Source organism: Emydura macquarii, unplaced genomic scaffold (assembly GCF_026122565.2).
Source record: "Emydura macquarii macquarii isolate MOO-44397 ecotype Brisbane River unplaced genomic scaffold, CSIRO-AGI_Emac_v2 contig_2994, whole genome shotgun sequence".
In the NCBI taxonomy this organism is placed as follows: Eukaryota; Metazoa; Chordata; order Testudines; family Chelidae; genus Emydura; species Emydura macquarii.
This window is the reverse complement of record NW_027133131.1, coordinates 2,334,544-2,354,056: the sequence shown is the minus strand read 5'-3', so window position 1 is coordinate 2,354,056 and position 19,513 is coordinate 2,334,544. Positions and strand designations below refer to the sequence as shown.

General features: G+C 65.5%; 2 protein-coding genes and 2 non-coding genes across 8 annotated transcripts in view; all 4 read left to right on the top strand.

The window, feature by feature from the left end:
- The first annotated feature begins 1,939 nt into the window (after positions 1-1,939).
- ATP5F1B (ATP synthase F1 subunit beta) lies at positions 1,940-7,731 on the top strand. The gene is made up of 10 exons (XM_067529687.1): positions 1,940-2,072; positions 2,665-2,847; positions 3,347-3,521; positions 4,004-4,125; positions 4,497-4,681; positions 4,997-5,155; positions 5,509-5,631; positions 5,828-6,040; positions 6,554-6,755; positions 7,096-7,731. Exons 1-10 carry the CDS (start codon positions 1,940-1,942, stop codon positions 7,191-7,193), a joined length of 1,593 nt encoding a protein of 530 aa, XP_067385788.1. The 3' UTR covers positions 7,194-7,731.
- LOC137141104 (small nucleolar RNA SNORD59) lies at positions 2,896-2,969 on the top strand. The gene has a single exon (XR_010916537.1). It is a non-coding gene; the product is annotated as a small nucleolar RNA SNORD59 (small nucleolar RNA).
- On the top strand, positions 4,321-4,394 carry LOC137141103 (small nucleolar RNA SNORD59). Its single transcript, XR_010916536.1, has one exon. It is a non-coding gene; the product is annotated as a small nucleolar RNA SNORD59 (small nucleolar RNA).
- A 4,946-nt stretch (positions 7,732-12,677) lies between the features above and the next one.
- The window catches only part of BAZ2A (bromodomain adjacent to zinc finger domain 2A), a 31,301-nt gene continuing 24,465 nt past the window's right edge, over positions 12,678-19,513 (top strand). For all 5 annotated transcript variants that reach the window (XM_067529657.1, XM_067529658.1, XM_067529659.1 and 2 more), the window contains exon 1: positions 12,678-12,799. The gene's annotated coding sequence lies outside the window, so the exon portion shown is untranslated. The remainder of the gene's footprint in view (positions 12,800-19,513) is intronic.

Here is a 19,513-nt window from a genome sequence, read left to right as displayed (position 1 = left end):
CTAGTCAGGTAACGCAGCTGTGGGTCTTGCTCATGTGGTGGTGGGAGATCCCTGGCTATGATTGATTCTGTAATGCCGGAGCTAAGTGGTATCCGTGTTTTCCTGACTGCCTTGTTCCAGACTTTCCTTACTCAAAATTTTGGATGTCTGATTATTTTTATCTTTCAGATCATTTCTTTTTCTATGGCGCTTTTCATCACAAAGGGAGCCAACGTGTTTTAGGAAGTGAGAGGAGAACGGGTCACAGGGCTACCTGAACTCCTCCCTGATACACTAAAATGCAGCCCTCTCTGCATGGAGCACAGCAGCTGTTTGTAACAGTGCACTTCACTTTAAGAGAGGAGTTTCTGGATTATCAGTGTGTCCAGATGAAACTGCTGCAGTAGGGAGAGTGTGTTTACTTACACTGTGAAGGGGTTCTCAGTCCGGGGATCACAGGAGCTCAGGACCTCACTTTCATGTTTCATTTGAAAAGCAGCTTGTGTTAATTTTGTGGGCTGGCACTTCATAGCATGACATGGGCTCACTGGGGTCAGAATGGACCCGACGGGGGAGAGCACCACGCTCTGAGCCGCACACAGCACTGCTAATAAAACCACCCTGGTTTCTAGTCAGCTTTACACTTACAGAAAGATTCCTCTAAAGAAAAAAAAAAAGGTCAGGCATAAAAGGGTGACAGCTGGAGACAGGGCTGTCCCATCTGGAGCACTAATACAGCCCTGTTTCTAGCAGTGCTACTGCCTCAGGTGACCTGGGAGAAATCACTTCCCATCCCTGCGCTGCGCTTTGTGTGATGGGGCAAACCGCTGCAGGGGCCCCCGACCCCGGTTTCATTCATAGCTAGAATCCTGAGGGCCTCAAGTTTTTATAGACAGCCGGGCCTGCCTGCAGCATGCGAAGCCTGGGCTCAGATCCCCCTCCCGTCCACACACAAATCAGCCTGACGTGGGTCAACCGGTGTTCGGGTCCTAGGGCCCTGCGAGGGGGACAGGTCAGAGCCCGAGACCCGCTGTCGTTTAGATCCCAGCCCTGTCGCCGTGTGGACGTAGCTCAAGCCCCAGAGCCGAGCCAGAAAGGCGGTGGGGGGACAGGGGGCGTCAGTGTGGCTGTGGCAATTTTGTAAGCCCAGGTTGACAGTGCAGCGTGGATGGCAAAGCTGGGCTTGGCAATGGCAGGATGCCCCCGAGCTGGGTTTACGGGGCAGCCCCCAGAGGGTGGCCTCTGGTGTGTCCCAGCCAGGACTGCCTGGGGCGAGCTCCCACCAGCAGGGCCGGGGCAGTGGGGTCTGTGAGACTGCCCCACCCCACCCCCGGGGGCGGTTTTGGCTCCATGTGGGGCCAGGCTCGAACCCAGGGGAAACGGGAGAGTCCAGAACCAGGCATGGCCTGTCTAAGTGTGGACGCTCCCGGGGCCAGGCCGGTTCCAGGGGCTGGGAAAGGCACGTGGGAATCAGGAAAAAACCCTTCCCCCCCCTCCCCCAGGGGCACCTGCGCCCTCAGCCCCGCCCCCACCCCTTGGCCCGGGCTGCCTGGCCCAGGCCAGGCCAGAGCAAGGACAAGGGCAGGGCAGCAGCACACGTGCTGAGCCCCGTCCTCTGCCGTGCGCTGTGCCCTTAAGCAGTGGGCCCGCCTTCTCCATCCCCACCGGCCAATCAGCCCCCGAGCGCGGCCGCGGAGGGAGGGGGCTCCCTCCCTCGCGCCGACCAACGGGAGGGGAGCGTTATCTGACTGGCAGCTCTGCCGCCCAATGGGAGAGACGTCCGGAAGGAGAGGGCACGGGCCGGGCCCAATCAGCGCGCGGGGCCGCCTGACTGGCAAGCCCGCCGCCCAACCCAGGGCGCTGGCGGGGGGGGGTGGGGGGTCACGTGCGGCCCGCCGTCCCCGCCCCCCGCAACGCATTACCGGGCGGGCGGCGCCAGTCGGGCTCACTCTGCTCCGCCATGTTGGGGCTCGTGGGTCGCTGCTCGGCCGCTGCCGCCTCCCCCCTGCTGCGGCGCGGGGCGCTGGGCCTGGCCGGGGCCTCGGGGCCGCTCCGCGACCTGCTGCTGCGCGGCGCGGCCGCCGGCGGGGCCCGTGAGTGCGGGGCCGGGCCGGGCCGGGCCGGGCGGGGCGGGGTCACCTTGGGGCCGGGCCGCCGGAGCCGGGCTAGAGGGAGTCCGGGGAGGGGGGGCTGGATCCGGATCGGGAGCGGAGTCGGGCGGAACCGGGCCGGGTTCGGGAGCGGGGACGGAACCGGGGTGGGGGAGGGGCGGCTCTGGGTTCAAGTGGGGGGGGTATGAAGGGAGGGAGTGGACCTGGGGGGTGGGCCACAACCGGGTCACGGTGGGGGAGGGGAGACCAGCCCGGGCAGTCTGGGTTGGGGGGGGTGGGAGCTGGGCTGGCACCGGGCCGAGGGGGGAGGGGGGGAAGGCAGCGGTGGGGGTGGGGACGGCCTGGGGGGAGTTTGGCCTCCCTCCCACTCCCTGCTGCCGGGGGCTGAATCGGGGTCTAGCCTCCCCTGGTGGCCGGGCGCTGGGGCCCGGGTGCACCCTGCCTGGGGCTGCGGGGGTCTCTTCTCCGGGCCCTTCCTGCCAAGCCGAGCACCTGGTGCTGCCTGCCCTGGGGGGGGGGGTCACAGGCTGCCCCACTGTCTGACCTTGACTTGGTTTCCTTTGCCCCCTCCCAGGACGGGACTATGCGGCGCAGACAGCCCCTGCCGCCAAGGCCAAGGCTGCCCCTGGCCGCATCGTGGCCGTCATCGGCGCCGTGGTGGACGTCCAGTTTGACGAGGGGCTGCCCCCCATCCTGAACGCCCTTGAGGTGCAGGGCAGGGACACCAGGCTGGTGCTGGAAGTGGCTCAGCATCTGGGTAAGCAGCGGCCCCTCGGGGCCTGGGACCGGCCCAGGGCTGGGGCCTCCTTCGCTGATGATCCAGCGTGATGACTTTCGTTCTTCTGAGCGTGCTGAAGCCATTGTTGTTATCTGAGGAGGAGGCTTAAAATGGCTCTAGGAGGGAGTCACGGGGGGGATGCTGTTAAAGCAGTTCATTGGGGGGGGGGGTCCAGTGCACGTCACCTCCTCGAACGTCCCTTCCCCTTTGGCTACTTCTGCAGAACCAGAGACTGAGCGACTTGCCCAAGGTCACACGTGGCTCAGAGCAGGGGGTTGCGTGTAGGCCTCTGTAACCACTAGGCACCCCCAGAACGCTCCTCCTCCCCGCTGTTGAGACCTGCCCCTCCATGCAACGTCTGTCTGTTTGCGCCGGTCAGTCGGGATAGGTTCAGCAGAGGCTCTCTCGTTACGTGTGATTGCCTGTGTGCAGCAGGGGACCTGCATGCATGTAATGCTCCTTTCCTGGGCCCTGGCAGGGGAGAGCACGGTTCGTACCATCGCCATGGACGGTACCGAAGGCCTGGTGAGAGGACAGAAAGTGCTGGACTCCGGGGCACCAATCCGAATCCCTGTCGGCCCCGAGACCCTGGGCAGAATCATGAATGTGATTGGGGAGCCCATCGATGAGAGAGGCCCCATCACGACCAAACAGTAAGTGCAAACTCTCTTGCAGGGCAGGGGCTCAGATCACTTGGGCCTGCGTGAGAAAATGGGGGAGGAAGGATTGTGGCAGACCCTCTGTGCCGATTTCAATGGCTGAGTTTGCAGTAGTGTCTCTGGCACGGAACAAGAACTCCATTCAGTTTGACTCCTGCCTACATCCGAGATCTTTTCCCAACTGAGTCATTTTTGGCCTTAGATTTCAGTAGCGCCTCAAAACCAGCCAGGCTGGGTCCCTGTTGCTCTAGGTGCTGTGTGGACATACAGAAGTGGAGTGAGGTGGCATTGAAACTCTGCTGCCTCTCTGCTAAGAGCTCTCCTCCTCCGAGAGATCTCCATGACTTCTTGTGTTCCCCCCAGCAGAGGTCATGTGCTACTCCCTAGCAGACCTCGGAGGAGCTGCATAGCGCGCTGCTCGCACAGGCCAGCTAACTGTGCAAACGGACCTGATTCCCTGGGCCCCTCTATTGCAGGTTTGCTGCTATCCACGCCGAAGCCCCTGAATTTGTTGAGATGAGCGTAGAGCAAGAGATCCTGGTCACTGGCATCAAGGTTGTGGACCTGCTGGCACCGTATGCCAAGGGTGGCAAAATTGGTATGTTGCCGATCCAAGGGGCCACGGGGGGGGGAGAGGAGGGGAGATTCCTAAGTCTGGGAGTTGATGTCGGGGGGGGGGGGGGTCACGGTTCGTGGAACTGGACTCCCTTTTGGAGCTCAGGGAGGCACCCGAAGCCTCGTTACAGAGGCGCTGGGTTCAGAAGTAGTGTGCGTCTGTGAAAGCAGGCGGTTTCCTTCGCTGATGAGTAACGTCATGACTTTCGTTCTTCTGAGTTTGCTGAAGCAACTTCCGATCTCCTGAGAAGGAAAAGGGGGGAAGGGAGAGCCTCGTGGTAAAGCAGCCCCTTGCGAAGGGGTGAGGGGAGGCACTATCGAGCTAACCATCTGCAACCACTCCCCCTTGCCCAGGTCTGTTTGGAGGTGCTGGGGTGGGCAAGACGGTTTTGATCATGGAGCTGATCAACAACGTAGCGAAAGCCCACGGTGGCTACTCGGTGTTTGCGGGCGTTGGGGAGCGAACCCGTGAAGGCAACGATTTGTACCATGAAATGATCGAGTCTGGGGTCATCAACCTGAAGGACACGACCTCCAAGGTGAGGGGGCGCCTCTGGTGAAGGCACCTGGGGGGTCGCGCTGCTCCGCCGTATTCACCCAGAAGCTAAAGCAAACCCGCAGATCTGTGCGGAGTGGGCAGCAGCTCAGGGCAAACAGCCTGGCGCTCAGAAATGCGTGGTCCTCGGGTTGCTGCGCCGTGAGAGGCGAGCTAGGGCTGCCCTAGATGCCGTCAGGCACGATGGTGCCGGTGCTCCTTGCCCGGCCCGGCAGAGGGCGTTGGGTGGGGCCTGGCGAGCGGCCTGTCTGCCGGGACGCAATGTCTTGCTGACGCCTTCGCTCCGCGTGTGCTGCAGGTGGCCCTGGTTTACGGGCAGATGAACGAGCCCCCAGGCGCCCGTGCCAGAGTGGCTCTGACGGGGCTGACGGTGGCAGAGTACTTCAGGGACCAGGAGGGTCAGGACGTGCTGCTCTTCATAGACAACATCTTCCGCTTCACACAGGCTGGCTCCGAGGTAGGGTGGCGCAGGGGAGCCGTGGCAGTCCCCTGGCCAATGGCGTGAGCATCTGGGCTCGTGCGGCCTCCTGCCTTCACCCCCTAGTTTGGTTCCCTGCAGGGCCAGGCTGGGGGCAGCTGCTTGGCTAGAACTTGGGGTGCTGGGGTCACCGGGGGGGGGGGGGGCAGGTGGGCTGAGCCCAGCCTGGCCACGAGGGTGCCAGGGGAGGGAGGGACTCTCCCCTAGTGGCCCTTGTCTGTGGCTCGCTGTGGAACTGCTCCGCCTCGTCCATTCCCTTTGAAACGCTCCCCCCCGGGCAAGGCTGTCGGGTCTCTGCAGCCTTCGCCCAAGCCGTCTCTGCTCCCTTTCAGGTCTCTGCCTTGCTTGGCAGAATCCCCTCGGCCGTGGGCTACCAGCCCACCCTGGCGACTGACATGGGCACCATGCAGGAGAGGATCACCACCACCCGCAAGGGCTCCATCACCTCCGTGCAGGTAACTGGCGCGTGAGCAGCCCCCGTCCCGAGGGGCCGTTGCGCATAGGCAGGGAGGGAGGAGAGACAGGCCCCCCTCCAGGCTCAATGAGTAGCTTCTCGTAGTCCTGCTGGCACGCCTGGCATCGGCAGGCATGACCCCATCTGTGGCGTCCTTGGCAGTGCTGACTTTGTACCACGTCTCCTTTGTTTCCTAGGCGATCTACGTGCCAGCTGATGATTTGACTGACCCTGCCCCTGCCACCACCTTTGCCCATTTGGATGCCACCACCGTGCTGTCTCGTGCCATTGCTGAGCTGGGCATCTACCCCGCCGTGGATCCTCTGGACTCCACCTCCCGTATCATGGACCCCAACATCGTGGGGCAGGAGCACTATGACGTGGCTCGGGGGGTGCAGAAGATCCTGCAGGTGAGAGCTGTTACCGGCGGTTGTCTGGGGCTCGGAGGTGACAGGGACAGTGGCCCGGTGGTCAGGGCACTTGGCTAGGACGTGGGAGCCGGAGTTGACGTCCCTGCTCTGTTAGCTGGGGCATGTCCCTTGGCCTCAGATTCCCCATCTGCGCAGTGGGGTTGGAGCACAGACCGTGAGGCACTCAGGAGTGCTGGTGAGCGTAGAAACGCCGGCATGCCAGGGACCTCGACATCTTGGGCCGTGGACGTGCACAGCGGTGGCTGTGGGGAGCCTGAGCTCAGGTGGGCGGGGCAGCGTCCAGACACCCCCTGTTCACCCCGCAGGTTGGGCTGTGAGCACCGACTCTGCTGCTGGAAGCAGCCGGCCTGGAGACTGACTGACTGGGAAGGGGAAGCCCTAGGGTACAGCCCATGGGATTTGCCGCTGGCAAAGCCTCCAGCGTGGTGGTCGTGGCTAGCTCTGGCTGCCTGGAACTCTGCAAGCTCCTGTCTGGGCTTCTCTCCCCGCTAGGACTACAAATCCCTCCAGGACATCATTGCCATCCTGGGGATGGACGAGTTGTCGGAGGAGGACAAGCTGACGGTGGCCCGTGCCCGCAAGATCCAGCGATTCCTGTCCCAGCCCTTCCAGGTGGCCGAGGTCTTCACTGGCCACTTGGGCAAACTAGTCCCACTGAAGGAAACCATCAGGGGCTTCCAGCAAATCCTGGGAGGTGAGGTGGTGCGTCTCGGGGGAGGGAGGGGGAGCCCCTATAAGGGGCTGATGGGTACAGCCCGTGGAGACTCTCCCCTGCTTCCAGCTGGGGGGGCTGGCCCCAGATCTCTTGGGAGGTTCTTGGCTGGGGTGTTGCAGCTCCATGGGGGGAGCTTCTCTTCAGGCATGTGGGGGGATAAATCAAGGGGGCTGCTCTAGAGAGGATTCCTGGGACCCGGCAGGGACCTCTCTCGGCTGGGGAAGAGACGGCAGGTTTGCTGCCCCCTTGTGAGGATTCCCTGGCGTACAGGGAAGCTGGGTCCCTGTCTCACGGCTGCCCCTTGCCCCCTCTTGCGCAGGTGCCTATGACCACCTGCCAGAACAGGCCTTCTACATGGTGGGCCCCATCGAGGAAGCGGTGGCGAAGGCGGACAAGCTGGCGGAAGAGCACTCGTAAGCGCGACTGGCTCGGTCGTGCTTCCCCCCCCGCCGGCTCGTGTCTCCCCGGGGGCCGAGCTGGACATGGTGTCGACTGTAGAGTATATTTAAAGTTTCCAATAAAACGTTGGAGCCGGGGCTGTTGTTGCTGCAGGTAGTGGGGGCTCTGCCTGGGGCGGGACGGCTGGGTCATGGGAGATAGGGGCTGGGGCTCGGTTACCACCTTCCCTCCCCCTTGGCTCTGTGCCCTGGGAAGGGGCTACAGGTGCCCTCTGGGCCTGCTCATCCCCATGGGGTGCCAGGCAGCCAGAAGGCGTCATTCATCTCCGAGAACCTGAATGGCTGTGACTCCCGGCGGGTCCCTGGCAGGGGCTGGGGCCACCACCAGCAGAGATGCACTATGGCAGTCTCCTGCCCAGGGTTAATAAGGGGGGACTGGCCTTGGTTCCCCAAACTCTGCTGGTGGCTGAGGGAGATGGGCAGCGAGGCCCAGATCTCAGAGCCTCGCAGGCTCTCGGCCCTTCGCAGCAAAGCCGCTCGCTGAGCAGCAGGTCAGATGCTTCCACGGCAGCAGAGAACAAACAAACAGCGCCGTGGCTCTAACATAGTCGTGGCTGGGCTGACCCCACCGCACCTCGCACCCAGTCCTCAGCCCCGTGTCCTCCCGTGGGCAGCGCTGCTCTGTTCCCGTGGGCAGCCGGTCACTGGGCTTCGGAACCGCTGGCCTGGGACAATCCTGGCGCGAGGAGGTGGGTGCTGCTGGACTAACTGCCCCTATCCAGCCCTGGCTGCTTCCTCCTGTGGTAGGCCCCACGGCGGCACAGCCAGATTCCTGAATTCCCCGGGCGGCTGAGCCATGGCGCACGCCTGGAGCGGCTGCACCCAGGTCCCACGCACTCCCTGGGCATGGCTGGCAGCAGGTGGGTGGTGGTGCCGGGCTCACAGCGGAACCCTCTGCCTGCCGTGGGTTGGAGAACGCCCCCCCTGCACCTTCTGACCCTGCCACGTCCTCGTCACGCCCAGTCCTTGACCCGCCCCTGCCCTGAGAGCACGGGGCTGGCGCCGGTGCCAGCTCCTGCTTCACCTGGCTGTGCTGGCAGCTGGGCACCAAGGCGGCACAGCCTGGCCTTGTGGGAAGTGTGGCTGGGGCAGAGTCCAGCAGGGAGAAGCCGTGAGGAGCCGTTGCTGGCTGTTAACTCCTGCGTGCCTGGGCCCCCGGCGCACACCTGCTGCAGGGCGAAGCCTGTGTCTGCTGCAAGCGGAGAGGGAGCCTGAGGGGCGCGGCGTGCCAGCAGCTTGCTTGGTCTGGGGGCTCAATGCTCTGCCAGGGCAGCGGGGGGTCCGGGGAGAGGCTGCTCCCCCTGCTGCAGCAGCAGGGCTCAGGCCTGGGCACCGGCAATAACTTGGGTGTTTTCCTTTAGCTCCTCGCAGGGCCGTTTCCTCCAATCTCATCCAGCCTCGGCCCTGAGCGTAGCTCCTGCTTGCAGCACCTCTAGATCCCACTCGAGAGCGGGACCCCTGTGTGCCAGGTGCTGCACGTGGCCTGGGAGACTCTCCCTACCCTGAGGTGCTTCCAGGGGCTAGGGCAAAAGCTGGGGCAGGGAAGCAACTCGCTGGTGTAGTAACTGAGCTGGGCCTGAACCCAGGTCTCCTGCCCCCCTCCCCCGGGCTCTAGGCCCTTCGTAGTTCAGCCAGTCCATGCAGCGGTTCTGTGTGCAGCACCTAGTGCCAGGCTCCCCAGGTCCATGGCTGGGACTCTGAGCTACGCCTGCAATGCAAAGCTCACGGCAATGCAGCTACCTCTGGTGTGGAACGAGGCAGCTGGTCAAGCAGCAAGAGGGCAACAGTCTAACAGGAGCCAATGACCCCCTCCAGCTGCCTCAGGGAGACCAAAGGCAATGGGGGGGGTCAGCAGATCCCCCAGGCTGATGGCGGAGAGCTGTGGGAGCTGGCATAGCCCTGTGGGTTCACAACACCCAGACCCCCAAGCACAGGCCAAGGGAACAGCTCTGAAGTACCCCCCCCTGCCCAATCCAGCCCTGGGCCCTCCCTGTGGGGGTCGCAGCCAGCTGCTGGCTAGCCCAGCTCCTCTCCCTTCATCCCTGCCGGCTGTGCTTCCCTGGGCTGGGCATGAACACGCTCACCCCAAGCTGGGGGGGGCTGCAGCTCAGCCCTGGACCTGCCTCCTGTGGGCCTGGCGTGTGGGGCTGCGTGTGCCAGGCCCTGGCAGGGGAGAAGCACTGAGTGGCTCAGCGCAGGCGGGCTGGGAATCCCTCGGCTCAGAAACAGGGTGGGTGGATGCTGGAATTAGCCAAGGGCCCCGGGGAGCGGCTCTTTCAGGGCAGACCCAGGGGGAGTTAAGGGGGGGGGGGGTGTCACACAGCCTGAGAGCTGCAGGGAAGCCAGCTGTGGGGGGAGGGGCACCCCAGCCCCCTTTGCTCCCCCCAGGGCCTCTCTGTCCTCAGGGTCCCCAGCAGGCCGCCGCCTCCTCCTCCTCCCCCCCCCCCCCCCCCCCCCGATCTCTTGCACCATTTTGAAAACACAAAAGAGCCATTTGCTCGGCTGCCTCTTGGCTTTAATGACCGGCCCGGAGCAGATGGGGCTTTTGTCTGGCTCGGCCGGTCGCGGGGCTCCCCCTAGTGAGAGCAGAGGGGCCGGGAAGCCTCTGCCATCAGGCCTCTGACCGTGGGGGGCTGGGGTGGGGGGTGAAGAGGGGGAGCAAATCAGCCTGTCCTGCCCCCCCCCCCCCGGCACTGATCGGGGCCAGGGGCTGGGCTGGGAGAGAGGCCTGGTGTGGGGTCAAAGAGGGGTGTGCACCATGGGAGAAGGGGGGAGCTGCTGGCCCCCCCCCCAGCCATCCATGCGGGGGGGAACTGAGCTACGACTAAGACCCTGGCCCGGCTTGCCCTGGGAAAACCCAGCTCCGTGGGGCACTGGGCAGTCTCCGGAGTGGGGCGGTGCCAGGCTCGCCCTGGCACGCAGCAGGAAGTGAGGCGGCCTTTCCCCCCGCCCTCCCTCCCCCCCAGCTCACCCCCGGCTCATAGTCCGAGAGGGTTGGCTCGCGTGCCAGGGAGCCCCAGGCGGGTGCTCGGTGCCAGCTCCCTGCCCCGGCAGCTCGCCGCCCCCCCCCCCCTTCCTTCTCGCGATCTGTCAGCCAAAGGCCGGGGGGTGGGGGCTGCGTGGCAAACCTCCGCCAAGCCCCAGGGCTGCCTGAAGCTTTACGATGCCTGCAATGGGGGGCGGGAGGGCAGCCGGCCGGTCCCAGGGTGCGGCGTGGCCTGGCCGGGCATGCTGGTGGCTGCGGGGGGGGGGGGCACAGGGCCTTGGCATCTGTGCGTTGTGCAGCCTGAGCCCAGCAGCCCCCACAAACAGATCCATGGGGCAGACTGGGAGCAATGGGGGGGAAGAGCCGGATTCCCCAGCGGGAGCATCTCCGCAACCACGCACGGATCAATCCAAGGGCAGCGGGGTTCCCTCGCCCAGCCCCACGGAGGGGCTCCGGCCTGGGCAGCAAATGCGCCTCAGTGGGGTAGCCCCAGGGAAAGGTCCTGGTCAAGGTGCCAGGGAGGGAAGCAGCAGGCCGGGGCCGTGTCTCTGCACATCTCCCATCCCTCCAGCCGGCAGCGCCCGGTCCCGCAGCTCCCTGCCCTCCTCGGTTCTCCCGTGGGCCTGGGAGCGGCCTTTGGCTGGCAGCTTTGGGTACCGACAAGCAGCCGGTGTCCCAGGACCACCCGTGGAGCCGACCCCCCCACCACCAAACAATTCTACCTTCCCATCTGCCACGGGCAGAGACGTGCTACTTAACGGCCCTTCCTGGGGGGGGCAGCTGCACCCATGCCCCCCCCCAGCAGGGCAAGAGGGCTCCCGTCTAGCTGCTCAGCTGATCCGTCACCCCCCCACCCCTCCCACCTCTCTGTGGCTTTGAAAATAAACCAGGTGACTTCACCCCCCCCCAACACTTGCTAGGTTTGTAGCCACCTCCTGCACCCTCGAATCGCCGCAACCTCGTTATATTTTTGCAGAAAGGGGCGGGTTGGATCGTTAGCGGCAGAACATATGCCGAGCGCCTAATGGCTACGCCCTGGAGAGCAGCGGCTCACCCCGTGGCAGGCGCTGCCGCTGACCTGATTCCAAGGCGCCAGGAGGGCCGGTGGGGGGGTGGTTGGGGTTTTTTCCCCTTCCCCAGGCGCCAGATTTAAGGCCTCGGCCATGGTGAAGGGAGAGGCGAACTTGCGCCCGCGTTTGCGGGGCCCAAGCAGACCCAGGCTTCGGAAGGGGATTCCCAGGATGCTTCGCAACTGAGCCATCCCAGAGATCACCCGTCACTGAAATGCAGCCCCCTCTGGGGCAGGCCGAGGCAGCTGTTTATCCAGGGGTCACAGGGCTGAGATGAAGCCCAGCGGCAGCTCCTATCAAGACTGCTCCCCCGCTCCTGAAATGCAGCTGTCTCTGGGGTGGGGTGTGACAGCAACACTCTCGCTTTAGGACAGGAAGGGACGAACCTCTTCTCGGGCTGGGCCCTAAGGAAGGCAGAATGGCGGGATTTGGCTGAGCGACTGGGAAAATACCGGCGGGATCCTTCCTGGGCGTCAGGATCTCCAGCACGCCCGGGGATTGATCCCAGGCCAGTTCTGTAGGAAGGGCGCCCCCGACTGAGTCACCCCGGCCACTTCCTGGGGCATTTCGTTGGCTGCCGGCTGGGCTGTCTTCAGGCAAAGAAGGATATGAAATGGGACAAGAGCCTGGCCCGATGATCCCAGCCCAGGGTGCCAGGGTCCCACCAGCTGGGAAAAGCCCCGTCTGTTGTGGCCTCTCCTCTCCCACCCGTGCCCATCACCCTGGTCCCCTGCTGGAGTTAGATAAACATTCCCCTGCCCAGCACACAGGCTCTGCCAGGGGAGGAGGAGACACGTGGCTGCTTCCAGCCCTGGGCTAAAGAACAACGGGGGCTGGGGAAAGGATTTTTTTCTTTTTGACCCCTATATCTCGGGGGGGGGGGGCTAGCCCCAGGGGCTGGAGTGGTGGTGGGGCCTGAGAACCAGGACTCCTGGGTTCTCTTCCTCGCCTCTTGCCCCACTGAATGAGTCATAGCCCCTCCCTGCCTCAGTTTCCCCACCTGTCAAATGGGGGTGACGTTTGCCTGCCGAGGTCAATACAAAGTGACTGAGGCGACCCTTCCCACCGGGAGCTGTTGGAGAAGGACCCAGACCCCTCCACAAACAGGCCGGGACCCCCCCCCCTCCCCCGCCCCGGGGTTGACCACGTTAATGAGCCAGCGACGGGCCGCGTCCCTGTTAAACAGTGCTAGTCCTTGGGGGGCGGGGGGGGGCCTTATGACGCACGTGTGCCACGGTGCATGGGGAGGAGGGGGTCCCCCAGTAGAGCGCGCACGCGCGGGGAGGGGGGGTCCCCGTTACGACGCACGTCCGCCCTCTCCCCCGCCCGGCTGCAAATGGCTCCTGCACCTTTAAATAATTCATGCGGCTGCCGCCCGCACGGGGCTGGGAGGAGGCGGCGGCCGGTGACATCAGCGCCCGCCCGGGCTCGCGCTGCACCCACCTGCTCCCAGCCCCGGCCTGGAGGCGGCGGCCGCCCCGCAGCTGCTGCGCCCCGGCCCCCGGCCAGGTAAGGCGCGTGGGGGGCGCCCCCGGGGGTGCTTCTCCCCCTCCCCCTCTCCTCCAGCTGATCCCGCCCCCCCCCCCCCCCCCCAGCCGCAGCTGCAGCCTCCCGGGTGCAAAGGCGGCCAGACAAGAGCCGGACGGGCCCTTTTCTCCCCCCCCCCCCCCCACGGCCCGGCCGCCTGCAGCTGGGGGGCCCCCGCCCCCCCCCCGGCCGGCCCCCAGGAGAAGGGGGCGCTGGAGGCTGGGACAAACTTTGTGCAACTCGGTGCGGGGCCGGTGATGCGGGGGGGTGGGGGTTGCCTGGGGCTGCTGACCCAGCCGGGGGGGGGGTGCACAGAGGGGGCTGGGACTTCCACGCAGCTGCGGAGTGGGGGGGGGGGGTGCAGAGTGGGACCTGGGCGGCTCTGGGGCTTGTGATGCGGTTGGGGGGGGGGTGTTTGGGGCTTGTGACGTAGCTGGGGGGGGTGCGAAGAGGAGCCTGGGGAGGGCTGGGACTTGGATGCAGCTGGGGAGTTGGGGGGGTGCAGAGTGGGACCTGTGGGGGGGATGTGGGGCTTGTGCTACAGCTGGGGGAAGTAGGGGGTGTGACCTGGGGCCCAGGGTGTCTGGGGCTTGTGACACAGCTGGTAAAAGCCCCTCTAGCCTGCTCCCCCTCCCTGCCCCACAAGTTGTGGGGCAGGGTTCTTCCCTAGGACTTTGTCCAGTTCCCAGGAAGGGGGACCCTCCCCTCTTCCATCGTGGTCCTGGCTGTGGCTGGGGGTCTCTTGGGGGCTGTTGTCATCTGGGACTCTTCTTAAGGGGCTCTGTCTGTGGGTGGGGCAGGCATCCTCCCCAGCCCCCCACAGCCAGGCTGGCCATGGATGTGACCGGAGGGTCATTGGGTAATAGAATTGGGGGGAGGGGCAGGACTCCTGGGTTCTGTTCCTGGCTCTGGGAGGGGAGGGGAGTGGGTGTCTGGGGGGGCTAGGAGGCAGGACTCCTGGGTTCTATCCCCAGCTCTGCCACCTTCAGTCACTTCACCTCCTTGCCTCAGTTTCCCCACCTGTACAACCGAGAGAAAATGTGCCCGGTTCCCAGGGCGGGGGGGTTCCCGTGTGAACCGGGGGTCAGCGTGCGGCCCCTGTGGCTGTTGGGGAGGCTGGCGGGCTCTCGCTGGGCCTGGCGCTCTCGCTGGGGTGGCGTCTGTCGCCTGAGCTGGGATTTGCAAAGCAGGCCGGCCCCGCTGGGTGGCAGGGGGAGGCCAGAGCAGAGGGTCAGTGGCAGCTGGAGCGGAGCCTGGGCCTGGCTGCGTCTCCTCTTTCCACGGGCACGCTGTGTATTTCCTCTTTTGTTTGTGTGCCGGCGGCTCCCCGCGGGGTCTGGCTGGCCTGGGTTGGTGGGGCTGAGGTGCCCAGCCGGGCTGGGCGCAGTGGGCTGGCCAGTCTCTTCTCTCCAGCTGTTTTGTATTGACAGTTGTGAGATGCTGAACGCTTCCTCCATGGCCCTCTGCTGCCTGGCATCTTGTGGCCTTGTGAGAGAGGCTCTGGGTGGCACGGCCGGGGGGGGGCTGGGCAGTGTTTCCAGGAGTAGCCAGGGGACGTGGGCTGATGCCGCCCTGCCGGGAGCTTGTACCGGGGGGAACCTGGGATGGGTGGAAAACCCTTGGCGCTTCCAAGGAGCAGGTGGGGTTCGATTCCCCCGCCGGGGCGGTCGGGGTCCATGGGCAGGGAGCCCAGGGGGATGGGGCTAAGGGGGAGCTTGGCCCAGGGGCAGAAGAGGGGAGGAGGCAGCGGAAACTTGCAGCAGCAGCCCGATGGGGCGTGAGAAACGGGACTGGTGAAAGGCCGGCCTGGAAACATTCTGACCCAAAGCGGCGCTTGGGGGCCGGGCTGGGGGTGAATCTGCCCGTGGGAAAATATTTTCACGGGAAAGAAAGTTCCCAGGGTGTCAGCAAAAACAACAACAACACCCCCCCCCCCGGGGTGAAAACGCTCCTGCAGAGTGTCCCCGCCAAGCGGTAGCTGCCTGGGGGCGGCTGTGACAGGCGGGGGGTGCTCCTGGGCGAGCGCGGTGGGCTGGGGTGAGCCCAGTGCGGCGACGCCTCCCGTGCCGTCGGGCTGGGCCGCCCTGCTCCGGGGCCTGCCTCCCTGGTGGCTCCGTCCTCTGCGCCCCGGCTGCGTGTCCTTGGGAAGCGAGGACGGGGCCGGCAGGGTCGGGGAAATAAAGGCTCGCCCGGCCTGGTTCCGTCTCCCGTGTCCCTGATCGGCCCTGGGGAGGCTGGGCCAAGAGTCGCCTGGGCAGGCCTGTTCCTTCCCCCCCTCCACCCCCCCCCCGCAGACAGACAAACACCCCGGGCCTCTCTCCCCTGGGCCTGTCGGGACGAAGCCGGGGCTACCCCCCTCGTGTCTGGGGACGGGCCGGTGCTTGTCCTGAGGGTGATTCAGGGGCAGAGCCAAGGAGCTGCATTTGCTGGCTGATTGCTGCGTTCACGGTGAGGGGGCGGGAGGGGAAGTGCAGGCTGAGGGAGGGGGGAGGTCCTGTGTGGGGGGGGCCCCCCCACTGCCTGGCACAAGCGCTCGCCAAGCTGAGCCATCTGTTCCCCCTGCACCTTGCAGCCGCCTGGAGAGGCGCCCAGACCACAATGGCTCCTGGTTTTGTCTCTGATTGTGGGGGGGGGAGAGGGGAGGAGTTGGCAGCCACAGACCAATCTGCAGCCAGCCCCCACTGACTCTCCCCGCCCCCCCCTTCCCCTTGGACTTGTTAGCATCTCCCCCCCTCGTTTTGTTTGTCTTTGGGCAGGGGAATTGCACGAGCCGCCCCCCGCCCCCCCCCCACCAGCCTGGGCCTTGTCCTGTTTCCATGCAAGGTGGCTCCTGGGAGCTGGGCATGGCGGGGGGCAGCCGGTAACTTGGTGGTGCAGGAGAGGGGCCCGTGTTCCTAGGTCATCAGCTGGCCTTTCCCTGCCTCCTCCACCACCCTGGTGTCCCCCTGGCCCCCCCTTGTCTGCTCCCCAGGGGCGCTCTCCGGGCAGAGCGTTGGTGACCCCCTGGGCTAGGGGGCGGCAGGGCAGGCCCTGGGTGCATTTGAAGGACCAGATGAGAGCAGCTGGGGGAGTTTTTCCCTTCCCCTCCCCCCCTCATCCCAGTCCTTTCTCCCCGCTCTGGGTGGGGGGGGGGCCATGTGGCATCTTCCCCACGGCAGAGGAGTGACGGGTCCCCCACCCCGGCATTCAGCTGCTGGCCCCCCCATGCGCTCAGCAGGCTGGTCGGCTGTGGGAAAGTTGGGGGGGCTATGGGAGTTGGGGGGCTGGGGAGACGTGGGGGTGGGGCAGGAGGTTCAGGACGGGCAGGAATTGAGCAGGAGAAAAGCAAATGGATTTAGAAATAAACCAACATGGCAGCAGTGGGGGGGTGTCCCTGGGGGGGCAGAGCCGGGTCAGCTGTTTGCAGGGTCCCTGCTGGTTCTTGGGGCTGGCGGCACTAGCCCCTGCGTCTGCTGGGAGAGGTAGCCAGAGCTGGGGGGGGCGGCTGCGCCCTTGGGTGGCTTGGAGGGGTGCAGGGTGCTCAGCTGAGCCCCCACCCCAAGTAGCTCAGGGTTCAGAGGCTGGGGGGCTGGAGGCTTCCTAGAAGAGTGGGGCTGGGGGGAAGGGGGGCTGCAGGAATGGACAGACTGACCCAGGGTGGAGTGGGGGTGTTCCCTGGGGACCTGGAGGGGATTCAGCAAGAGCAATAACCGCGGGGGGTGCGGGGGGTGGGAGTCGTCTCTCCCTGGTGCCAGGCTCCCTCGCCAGGGCCAGCCGTGGTGCCAGGCTGTGCCGGTGCCGGGCGGGCGCCCTGTCCTGGGTGGCTGCAGCCCTAGAGTCAGAGGGAGCTGATTTTCCCCCCCCCCTCCGCCCCACTGCTGGCTGTAACCCCATCCCTGCTCCTTTCCCTTCCCAGCCTGTGGCCCCAGGAGCAGACGGGACCCAGCGCTGGGGGGGGACCCCTTGCTCTGACTCTCCCCGGCTCTGGTGGGGTGGTTGGGGGAGCTCACCGGGTGGGACCGCTTGGCAGGGGCTCTGCCCCCGCTGGTACCTCGGCTCCTGTGCCTCTGAGGGGGTGAATGGGCAGATAAGGGGGGGGGGGAATCCCCTGCACCCCTCCCCCTTGCATCCCCTGCCTTCCCGGGCGATGGAGCAGGCCTCCATCATCCACTCCCCCCCCCCCCCCGCTCAGGATTACTGCAGCTCGCTCCGTAACCTACTTACGCCTCCAGCATCTGAGGCAAGCGAAGCCCTGTCCCCCCCCCCCGCCCCCAAGGGAGCTGAGCTCTGCCCTAGCTAGGGGGCTGCCTGGTGCGTCCCTCACCCCTGCGGGGAGTCGGGCTGGGGGTGGGGCGGGGGAGCCGGCTGAGCTGGGATCTGCGCAGCAATGATGAGACACCCCCCCTCCCCCCCAGCACAGGGCAGCGGGGTCCCACGTTCCTAGCGAGAGCCGGGGTTGCTGGCTGTGCCAGCAGATGCCCGTGGGGCTCGGGGTCCAGGCCTGGCCTGCTTGTCGTTCTCCCGCCCCCCCCCCCCGCCCGGATTGTATGCTGGCTCTGTCCCTGGGGAAGGCAGGTGAGAGGAACCTGGTTATCTGTGTGGGGGTGGGGGGGCTGTACCTAATTGGCCCTCGCCACGGGTGGGTTCAATGAATGTGATGAGTCTGACGTTCTCAGCTCTGGTCCATGGGCCTCAGGATTCAGGGGCTCTCTCCTCCCCACTATGGCTGAGTGACCTGTTCCATCTTCCCTGGTGTGTACCATCCCCTCTGGGGCCAGGCTGCCTCTGGTCTAGCCCCCCTGCTCCCCGACCCCTTGGCATGCCCTAGGGTTCATGGGCCTTGGAGTCTGCCACAGGAAGCAGAACTAGGACCGGCTCTGGCTGGGTGCGGGGGTGCCAGGACTCCTGGATTATTTTCTTCGCTCTGACTTGGTGTGTCACCTTGACGGTTGGGGGGGGGGGGTGGCAGTGAACGAGTCGTTTTCCTGGTGCGTGCCTCAGTTTCCCCACTTGTAAGATGGGCGTGATGCCTGCCTCCGGAGGGGCTGTGCTTGTGGGTTCGCTAGTGGCTGTGGGAAGTGCTTTGAGATCCTTGGGCGAGCGGCCTGAGGGGAGGGCAGGTGACAACGCCGAGCTGTTGTGCGACATCTGGCTGAGTCAGCTGGCTGCGTTCCGCACCGGGAGGAGGCGGCGGGGGCGGAGGGGCCCGTGCACACTTGCTCGTCGGGTTTTTCCGTCTCCCTCCGACCAGCTGCTGGTTCCTCCCGTCTCCCCTTGGACTCGGGATCCCCCCCTGGTCTGGTGCGGCTGGCGGCTGCTGTTCGGAGCCATGCGTGCGCCCCTCCACCTCCACCTCCCCCCCCCCGGCGCTCTGTGGGGCCTGGCCGAATCAGCCTCTCCATCACGGCCATCTCAGGGGCAGCTGATGGATTCCAGCGGTGCCAATCTGCCGATGCGACGGCTGCTGCAGAGCGCCGGCCGCTGGCGTCTGGCGCACGGAGATGCAGCCACTTGGGCTCTCACCAGGCATCCAGCGTCTGTCTGTCTTCTAGGAGCTAGTCAGCCCCCCTGCGTGGGTCACGTTAGACCCAGGGATGGGGCTTTGGCTCCAGGAACCCCTGGAGGCTCTGATCCACCATGGGGCGAACTCAACCCACCAGCCACCACGGCTCTGCCCCTGGGGCTCCTCTGAGGATGTGGGGGGGGAGGGGGCTGGCTTGGGGTTAGCTCTGGAAATGGGCGGGCAGGTCGGGGTTCGCTTGCTGTCCTAGGAGCCAGGCAGTGAGAAGGAAGGGGGCACCAGGGAGAGACTCTGCGTCTTCTGTACGAACTTGGGGGGGCCCCCCCACGCTGTGGGAGGTGGAAGGAGAACTGAGGGGCTTGCCGGGTGGGAGATGGGGAGCCCATGAGGCCCAGAGGGAGGCAGGGAGCCGGCTGCAGGCAGCAGGAGCTGCAGAGGAGAAGGCTCTTGTGCCCTGACTGCCTAGGAGGACAGAGAGCTGGATTTAGCTGGGAGGGGGGCAGCCTGGCTGCAGCAGGTCCATGGCCGGGAGCCTGGAATGAACTGGGGGGAAGGAGCTGAAGAGCTGGAGCAGGATGGGTGGTCTTGCCAAAGGGTTAGAGCACAGTAAAGCGGGCCAGGGCTCCTGGATTCAGCTCTAGTGAGTAGAGCAAAGGTCAGGGGAGGGGGGGGTGGTGATCCAGGACTCCTGGGTTCTCTGTTCCCTGCCGTGACTCCCTTGGGTGCCTCAGTCTCCCCATTGGCAGAGGGGCGGGGTTTGCTGGCTGTGACCCAAGGTCTGTAAAGCGCCATGAGGTCCCTTAGGGGGCAGGAGGGAAGCCTTGAGTTGGAGCTGGTTGGGGGGGGGCAGGGTGTATCTGGGGATGGCTCTGAGTGGGGGAGGGAGCTGGAACTGAGGAGATGGCCCCCCCCCCGGGTGTTGGACCTTTAGCTAAGGAAGGGGAAACAGAGCCCCCCCAGCAACGTGGGGGGAGGGGCTGCCCCCGATTCTCCCGGGCTGGCATTGCACTGGGGAATCCTACCACCCTGCCCTGGGGGCCCCCCCTTCCTGCCCCCCACTGCCCTCTCCCCCCTCAGGGTCCATGGTGTCCTCCCTGGCAGCCCCCCATTGTATCCTGGGTGGACCCCCCCATTCTCTGCCATTGAGCTTGAGGGGCTCAGCCCCCTTCCCCCCCCGGGCGGGTACTGCCCGCCCC